This window comes from Somniosus microcephalus, chromosome 10 (assembly GCF_052327205.1).
Source record: "Somniosus microcephalus isolate GS21.2 chromosome 10, FLI_Smic_1.0, whole genome shotgun sequence".
Taxonomy (NCBI): Eukaryota; Metazoa; Chordata; class Chondrichthyes; order Squaliformes; family Somniosidae; genus Somniosus; species Somniosus microcephalus.
The window spans coordinates 178343803-178359988 of record NC_140996.1 but is presented as its reverse complement, the minus strand read 5'-3'; the positions used below and the strand labels follow the sequence as shown (position 1 = coordinate 178359988).

Here is a 16186-nt window from a genome sequence, read left to right as displayed (position 1 = left end):
CGGCCCCTCGAGCCTGCTCCGCCATTCAATGTGATCATGGCTGATCATCCAAATTCAGTACCCTGTCCCTGCCTTCTCCCCATATCCCTTGATCCCTTTAGCCTCAAGAAATATATTCAATTCTTTCTTGAATATATTTAATGAACTGGCCTCCACCGCCCTCTGTGGCAGAGAATTCCACAGGTTCACCACTCTCTGGGTGAAGAAATTCCTCCTCATTTCAGTCCTAAATGGCTTACCCCTTATCCTTAGACTATGACCCCTGGTTCTGGACTCCCCGGCCATCAGGAACATCCTTCCTGCATCTAGTCTGTCCAGACCTGACAGAATTTTATAGGTTTCGATGAGATCCCCTCTCAATCTTCTAAACTCCAGTGAGTATAAGCCCAATCGACCCAATCTCTCCTCATACGTCATTCCTGCCATCCCAGGTATCAGCCTGGTGAATCTTCGCTGCACTCCTTCCATGGCAAGAACATCCTTCCTCAGATAAGGCGACCAAAACTGCACGCAATACTCAAGGTGCGGTCTCACCGAGGCCCTGTACAACTGTAGCAAGACATCCTTGTTCCTGTACTCGAACCCTCTCGCTACGAAGGCCACCATACCATTTGCCTTCTTAACCGCCTGCTGCACCTGCATGCTTACCTTCAGCGACTGGTGCACAAGGACACCCAGGTCTCTTTGCACTTCCCCTTCTCCCAATCTATTGCCATTCAAATAATAATCTGATTGCTGATTGGTGTTTTCTCATTGCACGGTGCCCAGTCTGGGATGGCCTGGTCTCTGGTTGGTTCCTCGACGTGTTGGTCCAGGAGGCCATCCCGTGTGCACTCTGGGAGTTCTTCCTCCACAGTGTTGTTGCTGATTTGGTTGGCCCAATCTGTGTGTGGATTGGGGTCACCCATGATGGCTGCTGTGCCCTTGTTGCACGCTTCTCTAATTTCCCGTAGGATACAGGATGTTCCCGATGGTCGGGGAGTCCAGAACCAGGGGTCACAGTCTAAGGATAAGGGGTAAGCCATTTACGACAGAGATGAGGAGGAATTTCTTCACCCAGAGAGTGGTGAACCTGTGGAATTCTCTACCACAGAGGGCGGTGGAGGCCAATTCATTAAATATATTCAAGAAGGAGTTAGATATATTTCTTAAGGCTAAAGGGATCAAGGGATATGGGGAGAAGGCAGGGACCGGGTACTGAATTTGGATGATCAGCCATGATCTCCTTAAATGGCAGGACAGGCTCGAGGGGCCGAATGGCCTACTCCTGCTCCTGTTTCTTATCTTCTTCTGAGGAGCTAGGGGGATATGTGGGGGGGGAGAGGAGCTGGGGGGAGACCCGGCTACCAAGAGAGGACAGGATATGCTCTCACTGCAGTCAGGGAGTGGTGGAGACAGAGATGCACTTCCTCACAGCTTGTAGAAAATATCAGGGCATAAGGGAGAATTTCTACCCAAAATTCACAAAAATATGCCCTGAATTCAGAAATTTGAATGACAACCAAAAACTCCCATACCTACTAGGGGAAGAGAGAAATTGTGTAACCTTAGCGGCACACTATGTTACAGCTTGCCATAAACAGAGGGACAACCATTAAATCTAAGAAAAGAGTATATACAAATTATATGAATGTATATTTATACACTCAGGGATATATCTGTTTATACACTGTATGGATAGATCTGCGTTTATGTGTTCAACCATAAATGTTTTTCGATGCTTTGGCAACATAAGATGTACCTTGTCATGCCAATAAAGCGATTTGAATTGAATTGAATTGAAGTGGTGGGGGAGACTGGGCTGGGGAGGGGGGTGTGTGTAAATGTGGGCAGGGGATGGGTCGCGGTGAGCTGGGTACGGGCTCGGAGCTGATCAGCGACTCTGCCTTTCGCGATCGAATCTCCTGGGGACTGACACAGGAAGAGCAGGCGGCTGGAGATTGTGGACTCCGGGATCCAGCCCTGGGGCAGGGACTCGATCCCAGGGTTCTGTTGGAACTGTGGCACCGATCGATATGAAGACGTTAACTCTCGGCCGCCCCCCCCCCCCTCCCCCCCTTTTCCCCTCTTCCTGCAGACAGCTACGCCTCATCCCTGCTTTCCGAGGATAAGGATGAATCACAGGAGGAGAGGTCGGAGGGGTATGACAGTGGCCCTCACCCTGAGCCTATCGACCAGGTAATCATCTCCTCAGCTTCCTAACGGAGAGCTCTCGCATTTCTGTAGCGCCTTTCATCACCGCCGGACGTCCCAAAGCTTCTCCCGGCAAAAGGAATTCCTTTGAAGCGTGGTCGATGTTTGAATAGCGGGAAACTGGGTAGCCATTTTCAGCACAGCATGGTCCCACAAACTCCAACAGTGCAGCACTCCCTCAGTACTGCCCCTCCGACATTACGGCGCTCCCTCAGTAATGACCCTCCGACAGTGCAGCGCTCCCTCAGTACTGCCCCTCCGACAGTGCAGCGCTCCCTCAGTGCTGCCCCTCCGATAGTGCGGCGCTCCCTCAGTACTGCCCCTCCGACAGTGCGGCGCTCCCTCAGTACTGCCCCTCCGATAGTGCGGCATTCTCACAATACTGCCCCTCCGACAGTGCGGCATTCCCTCAGTACTGCCCTCCGACAGTGTGGCGCTCCCTCAGTACTGCCCCTCCGACAGTGTGGCGCTCCCTCAGTACTGCCCCTCCGACAGTGCGGCGCTCCCTTAGTACTGCCCCTCTGACAGTGCGGCGCTCTCTCAGCACTGACCCTCCGACAGTGCGGCGCTCACTCAGTACTGCCCCTCCGACAGTGCGGCGCTCACTCAGTACTGCCCCTCCGACAGTGCGGCGCTCCCTCAGTACTGCCCCTCCGACAGTGCGGCATTCCCTCAGTACTGCCCTCTGACAGTGCGGCATTCCCTCAGTACTGCCCTCCGACACTGCAGCGCTCCCTCAGTACTGCCCCTCCGACAGTGCAGCGCTCCCTCAGTAATGTCCCTCCGACAGTGCAGTGCTCCCTCAGTACTGCCCTCCGACAGTGCAGCGCTCCCTCAGTAATGTCCCTCCGACAGTGCAGTGCTCCCTCAGTACTGCCCTCCGACAGTGCAGCGCTCCCTCAGTAATGTCCCTCCGACAGTGCAGTGCTCCCTCAGTACTGACCCTCTGACAGTGCGGCGCTCCCTCTACTGCCCTTTCGACAGCATAACGCTCCTTCGGTACTGCACTGGGAGTGTCGGGCAGGATTATGGGGCTCGAACCCAAGGCCTGCTGACACGGGTGTGGGTGTTATCACTGAGACCAGGGCTGACACCTGACCCTACTCGTGTTTGAAAACTTCCATGAACCGAGCAAAGCAGGACAGCACACAGTCAATCAGTGCATCATTACTAGGTCAACGGGAGCTTTAGGCTGTACCTGCCCTGGGAGTGTTTGATGGGACAGTGTAGAGGGAGCTTTACTCTGTATCTAACCCGTGCTGTACCTGCCCTGGGAGTGTTTGATGGGACAGTGTAGAGGGAGCTTTACTCTGTATCTAACCCGTGCTGTACCTGCCCTGGGAGTGTTTGATGGGACAGTGTAGAGGGAGCTTTACTCTGTATCTAACCCCGTGCTGTACCTGCCCTGGGAGTGTTTGATGGGACAGTGTAGAGGGAGCTTTACTCTGTATCTAACCCGTGCTGTACCTGTCCTGGGAGTGTTTGATGGGTCAGTGTAGAGGGAGCTTTACTCTGTATCTAACCCGTGCTGTACCTGCCCCGGGAGTGTTTGATGGGACAGTGTAGAGGGAGCTTTACTCTGTATCTAACTCATGCTGTACCTGCCCTGGGAGTGTTTGATGGGACAATGTAGAGGGAGCTTTACTCTGTATCTAACCCGTGCTGTACCTGCCCTGGGAGTGTTTGATGGGACAGTGTAGAGGGAGCTTTACTCTGTATCTAACCCGTGCTGTACCTGCCCTGGGAGTGTTTGATGGGACAGTGTAGAGGGAGCTTTACTCTGTATCTAACCCGTGCTGTACCTGCCCTGGGAGTGTTTGATGGGACAGTGTAGAGGGAGCTTTACTCTGTATCTAACCCGTGCTGTACCTGCCCTGGGAGTGTTTGATGGGACAGTGTAGAGGGAGCTTTACTCTGTATCTAACCCGTGCTGTACCTGCCCTGGGAGTGTTTGATGGGACAGTGTAGAGGGAGCTTTACTCTGTATCTAACCCGTGCTGTACCTGCCCTGGGAGTGTTTGATGGGACAGTGTAGAGGGAGCTTTACTCTGTATCTAACCCGTGCTGTACGTGCCCTGGGAGTGTTTGATGGGACAGTGTAGAGGGAGCTTTACTCTGTATCTAACCCGTGCTGTACCTGCCCTGGGAGTGTTTGATGGGACAGTGTAGAGGGAGCTTTACTCTGTATCTAACCCGTGCTGTACCTGCCCTGGGAGTGTTTGATGGGGCAGTGTAGAGGGAGCTTTACTCTGTATCTAACCCGTGCTGTACCTGCCCTGGGAGTGTTTGATGGGACAGTGTAGAGGGAGCTTTACTCTGTATCTAACCCGTGCTGTACCTGCCCTGGGAGTGTTTGATGGGACAGTGTAGAGGGAGCTTTACTCTGTATCTAACCCGTGCTGTACCTGCCCTGGGAGTGTTTGATGGGGCAGTGTAGAGGGAGCTTTACTCTGTATCTAACCCGTGCTGTACCTGCCCTGGGAGTGTTTGATGGGACAGTGTAGAGGGAGCTTTACTCTGTATCTAACCCGTGCTGTACCTGCCCTGGGAGTGTTTGATGGGACAGTGTAGAGGGAGCTTTACTCTGTATCTAACCCGTGCTGTACCTGTCCTGGGAGTGTTTGATGGGACAGTGTAGAGGGAGCTTTACTCTGTATCTAACCCGTGCTGTACCTGCCCTGGGAGTGTTTGTTGGGACAGTCTAGAGGGAGCTTTACTCTGTATCTAACCCGTGCTGTACCTGTCCTGGGAGTGTTTGATGGGACAGTGTAGAGGGAGCTTTACTCTGTATCTAACCCGTGCTGTACCTGCCCTGGGAGTGTTTGATGGGGACAGTCTAGAGGGAGCTTTACTCTGTATCTAACCCGTGCTGTACCTGCCCCGGGTGTGTTTGATGGGGACAGTCTAGAGGGAGCTTTACTCTGTATCTAACCCGTGCTGTACCTGCCCTGGGAGTGTTTGATGGGGACAGTCTAGAGGGAGCTTTACTCTGTATCTAACCCGTGCTGTACCTGCCTTGGGAGTGTTTGATGGGACAGTGTAGAGGGAGCTTTACTCTGTATCTAACCCGTGCTGTACCTGCCCTGGGAGTGTTTGATGGGGGCAGTCTAGAGGGAGCTTTACTCTGTATCTAACCCGTGCTGTACCTGCCCTGGGAGTGTTTGATGGGACAGTGTAGAGGGAGCTTTACTCTGTATCTAACCCGTGCTGTACCTGCCCTGGGAGTGTTTGATGGGACAGTGTAGAGGGAGCTTTACTCTGTATCTAACCCGTGCTGTACCTGCCCTGGGAGTGTTTGATGGGACAGTGTAGAGGGAGCTTTACTCTGTATCTAACCCGTGCTGTACCTGCCCTGGGAGTGTTTGATGGGGACAGTCTAGAGGGAGCTTTACTCTGTATCTAACCCGTGCTGTACCTGCCCTGGGAGTGTTTGATGGGACAGTGTAGAGGGAGCGTTACTCTGTATCTAACCCGTGCTGTACCTGCCCTGGGTGTGTTTGATGGGGGCAGTCTAGAGGGAGCTTTACTCTGTATCTAACCCGTGCTGTACCTGCCCTGGGAGTGTTTGATGGGGACAGTCTAGAGGGAGCTTTACTCTGTATCTAACCCACGCTGTTGGTGTGATTACCTTGAGAGAGAAGGCGGGTTGTTGCTGACCTGTTTGTGCTTTGTTCTTCCCCCAAACAGGAGGACAGTTCTCTGGCAACGCCGCTGCGAAGTGGGGCCCAGAACACGGAGGAAGAAGGAAGCCACGCCTCAGAGGAGGAAGAGGAGGAGGAGGACGATGGCGAGGCAGAGGAGAGCGCTGCGCGGGCGCCCGCTCGCGGCCCGGGCAGGCGGGTGGGGCGCCCGAAGGCACAGGCCCCGGCGGAGCAGGCTCTCCCCCCTGCCTCCTCCTCCTCCTCCGCACCCCCCAAAAGTATCAGGATGGGTGCGCCCCCCGCCAGGCTGAAGAGAACCCCACAGACCCCGAGGGCCAAGGCTGGGGCGGCAGCCTCGCCCGCCGCCGAGGGGGGTCCCGTGGAGGCCGAGGACCAGCTGCCCGCCCCCTTCGAGCGGAGGAGGTGGTCCTCCGGCCGCGAGCGGAGGAGGCCCCCTTCCGCGGACGACGCTCCGCCGCCCCCGCCGCCGCCCAGGGACAAGACCCCCTCGCCGCAGCGAGGGTCCAGGGAGAGGACTCCCTCGCCGCCGCAGCGGTCCAGCCCGGCCGAGACGTCCGTCCGAGGGGAAGGAAGGCCGCCATCACCGCCGCGCAGGGTGAGAGTCCGGGGAAGACTCCCGTCTCAGTCCAGGGAGCCGCAGGAAAGGACGCCCTCGCCACCCAAGCCGGTCAGGGAGAGGTCACCGTCCCCGCCCAAGGAGGCCGAAGCATCGCCAGCGCCGCAGCGCCTGACCCGGCCTCGCTCCTGGACCCGTTTGAAGGAGATCAAAGGATCCCCGGTCGGCAATGCCCGCGGCGAGTCCCCATCTCGGTCGCCGCTGTCCCAGGCCGCCGGCGAGAGGTGCGCATCTCCGCCGACCCAGAGGGTCAAGGAAAGGTCTCCGTCTCCACCAACCCAGGCCATCAGAGAGAGGTCTCCGTCTCCACCAACCCAGGCCACCAGAGAGAGGTCTCCGTCTCCACCAACCCAGAAGGTCAAGGAACGATCTCCACCATCCCAGACGGTCACGGAGCAGTCTGCATCTCAACCGTCACAAGCTACCAGAAAGAAGTCTCCTTCTCCACCATCCCAGATGGTCAAGGAACGATCTCCGTCTCCACCATCCCAGATGGTCAAGGAACAATCTCCATCTCCACCATCCCAGAAGTTCAAGGAAACATCTCCTCAACCATCAGAGGTAACCAGAGAGAAGTCTCCTTCTCCACCATCACAAGCCAACAGAAAGAAGTCTCCAACTCCACCACCCCAGATGGTCAGGGAAAGGACTCCATCTCCACCATCCCTGGCAACCAGAGAGAAGTCTCCTTCTCCACCATCACAAGCCAACAGAAAGAAGTCTCCATCTCCACCACCCCAGATGGTCAGGGAAAGGACTCCATCTCCACCATCCCAGGCAACCAGAGAGAAGTCTCCTTCTCCACCATCCCTGGCAACCAGAGAGAAGACTCCATCTCCACGATCTCAGGCAACTAGAGAAAAATCTCCTTCTCCACCATCCCTGGCAACCAGAGAGGAGACTCCATCTCCACCATCCCTGGCAACCAGAGAGAAGACTCCATCTCCACGATCCCAGGCAACCAGAGGGAAGTCTCCTTCTCCACCATCCCTGGCAACCAGAGAGAAGTCTCCATCTCCACCACCCAAAATGGTCAGGGAGAGGACTCCATCTCCAACATCCCAGGCAACCAGGGAACAGTCCCCATCTCCACCATCCCAGGCAACCAGAGAGAAGTCCCCATCTCCACCATCCCAGGCAACCAGAGAGAAGTCCCCATCTCCACCATCCCAGGCAACCAGAGAGAAGTCCCCATCTCCACCATCCCAGGCAACCAGAGAGAAGTCCCCATCTCCACCATCCCAGGCAACCAGAGAGAAGTCTCCTTCTCCATCAATCCAGATGGTCAAGGAACGGTCTTCTCAACCAGCCCAGGCAACTAGAGAGAAAAGTCTGTCTCCACCAACCCAAATGGTCAAGGAACAGTCCCCATCTCCACCACCCCAGATGGTCAGGGAGAGGTCTCCATCTCCACCATCACAAGTCACCAGAAAGAAGTCTCTATCTCCACCACCCCAGATGGTCAAGGAGAGGTCTCCATCTCCACCATCACAAGTCACCAGAAAGAAGTCTCCATTTCCACCACCCCAGATGGTCAGGGAGAGGTCTCCATCTCCACCATCGCAAGTCACCAGAAAGAAGTCTCCATCTCCACCACCCCAGATGGTCAGGGAGCGGTCTCCATCTCCACCATCACAAGTCACCAGAAAGAAGTCTCCATCTCCACCACCCCAGATGGTCAGGGAGAGGTCTCCATGTCCCCAGGTGGTGAGGGCTAGGTCTCCACCGCACCTTGTACTTCAAGAACGATCTCGTTCTCCTCCGCAGGGGGTCACAGACAAGGCTCCATTTCGGCCACCCCACACGGTCAGAGGAAGTTCTCCGTTGCCGCCGCCGCCGCCACCTCCACCACCCCCCCAGGCCATTCCAGGAAGATCTCTGTCCCCGCCCAAAGAGACCAAAGGCAAGATGCCGACGGCCAAAGAGTTCAAGTCGCCATCTCCCCCAGAGCCGGTCAAGGAAAAGCCCAGGCCGTTCGCCGCGCCGATTGTGGAACCGTTGCTGTCTTTGCGTGTGCAGCGTAAGAGCAGGTGGGGGGAGACTCCATCAGCTGCTGAAGGAAGGTCTCCACTTGTCCTGGCACAGGTCTCGGGGAGGTCCTCGCACCCAGCGCTGGGCGAAGGGGAGAAGCCGCCACCCGCGGCTGCAGTCCCGGCCACGCCGCTGCCTCGTCCCGAAAAGGACAAGGACCCGCCTCCCAAAGGGAAGAACCCGTCCTCGTCCCGTTCCTCTTCGGAGACGCAGCGGAGCTCCGACTCCTCGTCCGGGCAGGCTCGGGGGGAGCCGAGGAGTCCCGCGGCTGACCAGGCGCGGGAACGGCGCCGGGACAGGGAGCGGTCGTCCCGCTCCAGCTCCAGGTCCAGCGGCAGTTCCAGGCGGAAAGCTCACTCCTCCTCCTCTTCGTCCTCCAGCTCTTCCTCTTCCCGCTCTCGGTCCAGGTCCAGAGGGAGATCCAGGTCTTCATCGAGTGATCGAACGGTACGTGGTGACCCCCCCTTCCTGTCCCGACCCACCAACCCCCCGCAAGCGTTGCGACTCTGCCCCTTGCCTCAGCTCATCTGCTGCTGAAACCCTCATCCATGCCTTTGCCCCCTCCAGACTCGACTATTCCAACGCTCTCCAGGCCGGCCTCACACCTTCCACCCTCCGTAACCATCCGCTCATCGGAAACTCTGCTGACCCGTGTCCAAACTCGCACCAAGTCCCGTCCACCCATCACCCCTCGCTGTGCTCGCTGACCTACATTGGCTTCCGGTCCAGCAACGTTTCCATTTAAAAATTCTCATCCTGGTTTTCAAATCCCTCCATGGCACCTCGTCCCCTCCCTATCTCTGTAAACCTCCTCCAGCCCCTACAACCCTCGCTATCTCTCTAACCTCCTCCAGCCCCTAAAACCCTCCCTGTCTCTGTAACTCCTCCAGCCCCTACAACCCTCCGTATCTCTGTAACCTCCTCCAGCCCCTAAAACCCTCCCTATCTCTGTAACCTCCTCCAGCCCTACAACCCTCCCTATCTCTGTAACCTCCTCCAGCCCCTAAAATCCTCCCTATCTCTGTAACCTCCTCCAGCCCCTACAACTCTCCCTATCTCTGTAACCTCCTCCAGCCCCTACAACCCTCCCTATCTCTGTGACCTCCTCCAGCCCCTTCAACCCTCCCTATCTCTGTAACCTCCTCCAGCCCCTAAAACCCTCCTTGTCTCTGTAACTCCTCTAGCCCCTACAACCCTCCCTATCTCTGTAACCTCCTCCAGCCCCTACAACCCTCCCTATCTCTGTAACCTCCTCCAGCCCCTTCAACCCTCCCTATCTCTGTAACCTCCTCCAGCCCCTACAACCCTCCCTATCTCTGTGACCTCCTCCAGCCCCTTCAACCCTCCCTATCTCTGTAACCTCCTCCAGCCTCCACAACCCTCCCTATCTCTGTAACCTCCTCCAGCCCCTACAACCCTCCCTATCTCTGTAACCTCCTCCAGCCTTACAACCCTCCCTATCTCTGTAACATCCTCCAGCCCCTTCAACCCTCCCTATCTCTGTAACCTCCCCCAGCCCCTACAACCCTCCCTATCTCTGTAACCTCCTCCAGCCCTACAACCCTCCCCATCTCTGTAACCTCCCCCAGCCCCTACAACCCTCCCAATCTCTGTAACCTCCTCCAGCCCCTACAACCCTCCCTATCTCTGTAACCTCCTCCAGCCCCTACAACCCTCCCTATCTCTGTAACCTCCTCCAGCCCCTACAACCCTCCCTATCTCTGTAACCTCCTCCAGCCTTACAACCCTCCGAGCTCTCTGCGCTCCTCCAATTCTGGCCTCTTGCGCACCCCCCCGGATTTTAATCGCTCCACCATTGGCGGCCATGCCTTCAGCCGCCTGGGGCCCCGAGCTCTGGAATTCCCTTCCTAAACCTCTCCGCCTCTCTCTCCTCCTTTAAGACGCTCCTTAAAACCTCCCTCTTTGACCAAGCTTCTGGTCACCGGCCCTAATATCTCCTCCTGCGGCTCGGGGTCAAATTTGTTCCTGATTTACGCTCCTGTGAAGCGCCTTGGGACACTTTACTACGTTAAAGGCGCTATATAAATGCAAGTTGTTGAGTTGTTTTTTAAATGCCCCCAGAACGCTGTGCTCTCGGCGAGGGTCATTGGGGTCGGGAGACGGAGCCCCCTTCCGTCTCGGGCACCCAGATGGTAGACATAGAATTTCACAGCACAGAAACAGGCCATTCGGCCCAACCCGGTCCATGCCGGGGTTTGTGCTCCTCACCAGCCTCCTCCCACCCAACGTCACCTCACCCCGTCAACACATCCCTCTACTCCTTCCTCCCTCGTGTGTTTATCTAGCGTCCCCTTAAAGGCATCCATTCTACTCCCCTCGACCACTCCCTGTGGGGGCGAGTTCCACATTCTCACCACTCTCTGGGGACTCTACTCATTGGAGTTCAGAAGAATGAGAGGTGATCTTATCGAAACACTGGGCAGTGATCAGGAGCAGGAACCCTGGCTGATTGCCCCCTCTCTCTAACCCACGGGTCACTGGGCAGTGATCAGGAGCAGGAACCCTGGCTGATCTCCCCCTCTCTCTAACCCACGGGTCACTGGGCAGTGATCAGGAGCAGGAACCCTGGCTGATTGCCCCCTCTCTCTAACCCACGGGTCACTGGGCAGTGATCAGGAGCAGGAACCCTGGCTGATCTCCCCCTCTCTCTAACCCACGGGTCACTGGGCAGTGATCAGGAGCAGGAACCCTGGCTGATCTCCCCCTCTCTCTAACCCAGGGGTCACTGGACAGTGATCAGGAGCAGGAACCCTGGCTGATTTCCCCCTCTCTCTAACCCACGGGTCACTGGGCAGTGATCAGGAGCAGGAACCCTGGCTGATCTCCCCCTCTCTCTAACCCGGGGTCACTGGACAGTGATCAGGAGCAGGAACCCTGGCTGATCTCCCCCTCTCTCTAACCCACGGGTCACTGGGCAGTGATGCATTGGTGATCATTTTCCAGAACTCCCTGGACTCAGGAAAGGTCCCGGCAGCTTGGAAAACTGCTAATGTAACACCCTTATTTAAGAAGGGAAGTAGACAAAAAGCTGGAAACTATAGACCTGTTAGCCTAACATCTGTGGTTGGCAAAATGTTGGAGTCCATTATTAAGGAAACAGTAACAGAGCATTTGGATAAACATAATTTAATAGGACAGAGTCAGCATGGTTTTACGAAGGGGAAGTCATGTTTGACAAATTTGCTTGAATTCTTTGAGGATGTAACATACAGGGTGGATAAAGGGGAACCAGTGGATGTAATGTATTTGGACTTCCAAAAGGCACTTGACAAGGTTCTACACAAAAGATTACTGATCAAGATAAAAAATCACGGGATTGGGGGTAATATGCTGGCATGGGTGGAAGATTGGCTATCTAACAGAAAACAAAGAGTTGGGATAAATGGTTCGTTCTCGGGCTGGCAATCAGTAACTAGTGGTGTTCCGCAGGGGTCGGTGCTGGGACCCCAACTCTTTACAATCTACATTAACGATTTGGTGGAAGGGACCGAGTGCAACATATCCAAGTTTGCCGACGATACAAAGATGGGAGGGAAAGCAGTGAGTGAGGAGGACATAAAAAACCTGCAAAAGGACATAGACAGGCTAAGTGAGTGGGCAGAGATTTGGCAGATGCAATATAATGTTGGAAAGTGTGAGGTTATGCACTTTGGCAGGAAAAATCAAAGAGCAAGTTATTATCTAAATGGAGAGAAACTGCAAAGTGCTACAGTACAAAGGGACCTGGGGGTCCTGGTGCATGAAACACAAAAAGTTAGTATGCAGGTACAGCAGGTGATCAGGAAGGCCAATGGAATCTTGGCTTTTATTGCAAGGGGGATGGAGTATAAAAACAGGGAAGTCTTGCTGCAGTTATACAGGGTATTGGTGAGGCCACACCTGGAATACTGCGTGCAGTTTTGGTTTCCATATTTAAGAAAAGATATACTTGCTCTCGAGGCGGTTCAGAGAAGGTTCGCTCGGTTGATTCCAGAGATGAGGGGGTTGACGTATGAGGAAAGGTTGAGTAGGTTGGGGCTCTACTCATTGGAGTTCAGAAGAATGAGAGGCGATCTTATCGAAACATATAAGATTGTGAGGGGGCTTGATCGGGTGGATGCGGGGAGGATGTTTCCACTGATGGGTGAGACTAGAACTAGGGGGCATAATCTTAGAATAAGGGGCTGCCCTTTCAAAACTGAGATGAGGAGAAACTTCTTCACTCAGAGGGTAGTAAATCTATGGAATTTGCTACCTCAGAGAGCTGTGGAAGCTGCAACATTAAATAAATTTAAAATGGAGATAGACAGTTTCCTAGCAGATAAGGGAATTAGGGGTTACGGGGAGAGGGCAGGGAAGTGGACGTGAGTCTAGATTCGGATCAGCCATGATCCTATTGAATGGCGGAGCAGGCCCGAGGGGCCGTATGGCCTACTCCTGCTCCTACTTCTTATGTTCTTATGAAAGAAGTTTCTCCTGAATTCCCGACTGGATTTATTAGTGACCATCGTATATTTATGGCAGAGGACACAAAACTTGGAAGGATAGTGAACAGTGAGGAGCAGAGTGATAGACTTCAAGAGGAATTAGACAGGCTGGTGGAATGGGCGGACAAGTGGCGGATGATGTTTAACGCAGAAAAGTGCAAAGTGATACATTTTGGTAGGAAGAACGAGGAGAAGCAATATAAACTAAAGGGTACAATTCTAAATGGGGTGCATGAACAGAGAGACACTCCCAGGGCAGGTACAGCATGGGTTTGATACAGAGTAAAGCTCCCTCTACACTGTCCCATCAAACACTCCCAGGGCAGGTACAGCACGGGTTAGATACAGAGTAAAGCTCCCTCTACACTGTCCCATCAAACACTCCCAGGGCAGGTACAGCACGGGGTTAGATACAGAGTAAAGCTCCCTCTACACTGTCCCCATCAAACACTCCCAGGGCAGGTACAGCATGGGTTAGAGACAGAGTAAAGCTCCCTCTACACTGTCCCATCAAACACTCCCAGGGCAGGTACAGCACGGGTTAGATACAGAGTAAAGCTCCCTCTACACTGTCCCATCAAACACTCCCAGGGCAGGTACAGCACGGGTTAGATACAGAGTAAAGCTCCCTCTACACTGTCCCATCAAACACTCCCAGGGCAGGTACAGCACGGGTTAGATACAGAGTAAAGCTCCCTCTACACTGTCCCATCAAACACTCCCAGGGCAGGTACAGCACGGGGTTAGATACAGAGTAAAGCTCCCTCTACACTGTCCCATCAAACACTCCCAGGGCAGGTACAGCACGGGGTTAGATACAGAGGAAAGCTCCATCTACACTGTCCCATCAAACACTCCCAGGGCAGGTACAGCACGGGTTAGATACAGAGTAAAGCTCCCTCTACACTGTCCCATCAAACACTCCCAGGGCAGGTACAGCACGGGTTAGATACAGAGTAAAGCTCCCTCTACACTGTCCCATCAAACACTCTCAGGCCAGGTACAGCACGGTTAGATACAGAGTAAAGCTCCCTCTACACTGTCCCACCAAGCACTCCCAGGACAGGTACAGCAGGGGTTAGATACAGAGTAAAGCTCCCTCTACACTGTCCCATCAAACACTCCCAGGGCAGGTACAGCACGGGGTTAGATACAGAGTAAAGCTCCCTCTACATTGTCCCATCAAACACTCCCAGGGCAGGTACAGCGCGGGTTAGATACAGAGTAAAGCTCCCTCTACACTGTCCCATCAAACACTCCCAGGGCAGGTACAGCACGGGGTTAGATACAGAGTAAAGCTCCCTCTACACTGTCCCATCAAACACTCCCAGGGCAGGTACAGCACGGGTTAGATACAGAGTAAAGCTCCCTCTACACTGTCCCATCAAACACTCCCAGGGCAGGTACAGCAGGGGTTAGATACAGAGTAAAGCTCCCTCTACACTGTCCCATCAAACCCTCCCAGGACAGGTACAGCACGGGTTAGATACAGAGTAAAGCTCCCTCTACACTGTCCCATCAAACACTCCCAGGGCAGGTACAGCAGGGGTTAGATACAGAGTAAAGCTCCCTCTACACTGTCCCATCAAACACTCCCAGGGCAGGTACAGCACGGGTTAGTTCCTGACGATGTTTAACTGGTTTCTTCCTGTGTTTTACATGCTCAGTCCCCAAGCCCGCTGCGACAAGGAGTCCCCCGCAGGGACAGTGTGGCCGACCAACCCTCTGCACCGGAGGAAGACCCCATCCCAGGGGCCAAGCCAATGGATCCGGGGAGACCCCTGAGCGGGCGAAGCCAGGCAGCTCGTAGCGGCGCCCCCATGAGCCCCGCTGCACCACACCGTCTTAGAACAACGTCCGAGGAGGAGAAGGAGGTACGGGGCGGTGGGGGGGCGGGGAAGCAAGGGATTAACGAGTAGGAAAGGCCCAGGCTCCACCCCCGGCCTGTGTTGAGTTAGTTGTACTGTCAGAGCGGCAGTACTGAGGGAGCGCCGCACTGTTGGGGGGGCAGTACTGAGAGAGAGCCGCACTGTTGGAGGGGCAGTACTGCGGGAGCGCTGCACTGTCGGAGGGGCAGTACTGAGGGAGCGCCGCACTGTCGGAGGGGCGGTACTGAGGGAGCGCCGCACTGTCGGAGGGGCGGTACTGAGGGAGCGCCGCACTGTCGGAGGGGCAGTACTGAGGGAGCGCCGCACTGTCGGAGGGGCAGTACTGAGGGAGCGCCGCACTGTCGGAGGGGCGGTACTGAGGGAGCGCCGCAATGTCGGAGGGGCAGTACTGAGGGAGTGCCGCACTGTCGGAGGGGCAGTACTGAGGGAGCGCCGCACTGTCGGAGGGGCAGTACTGAGGGAGCGCCGCACTGTCGGAGGGGCGGTACTGAGGGAGTGCCGCACTGTCGGAGGGGCAGTACTGAGGGAGCGCCGCACTGTCGGAGGGGCAGTACTGAGGGAGCGCTGCACTGTCGGAGCGGCAGTACTGACGTGAAGGTAAGCTCGCTTGCTGCTCTCGGTGAGCGGACCTGCTAACCGGTGTTTGCTTACCGTGCAGGGGGTGCCGGCAGCCCAGAGAGAACCGCAGGAGACGGGAACGGGAGAGGAGGCCTTCGTCCGCCAGAGAGAGCCGCTGTCCCACGCCGCCGGCAGCCGTCGCCACATGTAAGTTCAGCGAAAGCCGCGGGTCGACGCAGCATCGTGCCCCACCCAACCCTCCCCTCCCCTCCCCCGTGGCGCAATGAGGGGGCCGAGGGCACGGACAGGGGATGGGTGAGCCAGAACACGGTGCAGGGACTGGCAGTGAGGGGGCGTACAGTGTGGGAGACATTGAGCTTTCACCCTCTGGGACCTTGGAGTCGGACCCAGACCCAGACGAGGTCTCCTCTCGCCCTCTGTTGAGGGTTTGGGGTGGGGGGGGCGTGAGTCAGAAATGACCTTTCATTCTCTGGGACCCGTGGGGTGCAGATTCCTGGCCAATAATTATCCCTCAATCAACATCACAAAAACAGATGATCTGGTCAGCACCACATTGCTGTTTCTGGGAGCTTGCTGTGCGCAAATTGGCTGCTGCGTTTCCTACATTACAACAGTGACTACATTTCAAAAAGTACTTAATTGGCTGTAAAGCGCTTTGTGACGTCCCAATGTCGTGAAAGGTGCTACAGAAAGAAATAGAGTTGAACTAACTTGGCAGGGGGATGGGGT

General features: G+C 55.4%; 2 protein-coding genes across 11 annotated transcripts in view; one reads left to right on the top strand and one right to left on the bottom strand.

Annotated features, from left to right (window-relative positions):
* The window catches only part of LOC147111881 (uncharacterized), a 45530-nt gene extending 29863 nt beyond the window's left edge, over positions 1 to 15667 (top strand). Inside the window, exons 5-8 of the mRNA XM_085999243.1 lie at positions 2078 to 2178; positions 5881 to 8949; positions 14657 to 14863; positions 15537 to 15667. Coding sequence (XP_085855369.1) covers positions 2078 to 2178; positions 5881 to 8949; positions 14657 to 14863; positions 15537 to 15647 — 3488 coding nt within the window. The 3' untranslated portion in view covers positions 15648 to 15667. The remainder of the gene's footprint in view (positions 1 to 2077; positions 2179 to 5880; positions 8950 to 14656; positions 14864 to 15536) is intronic.
* Positions 1 to 16186, bottom strand: part of cdk8 (cyclin dependent kinase 8) — a 253657-nt gene that overhangs the window by 115385 nt on the left and 122086 nt on the right. The window lies entirely within an intron of this gene.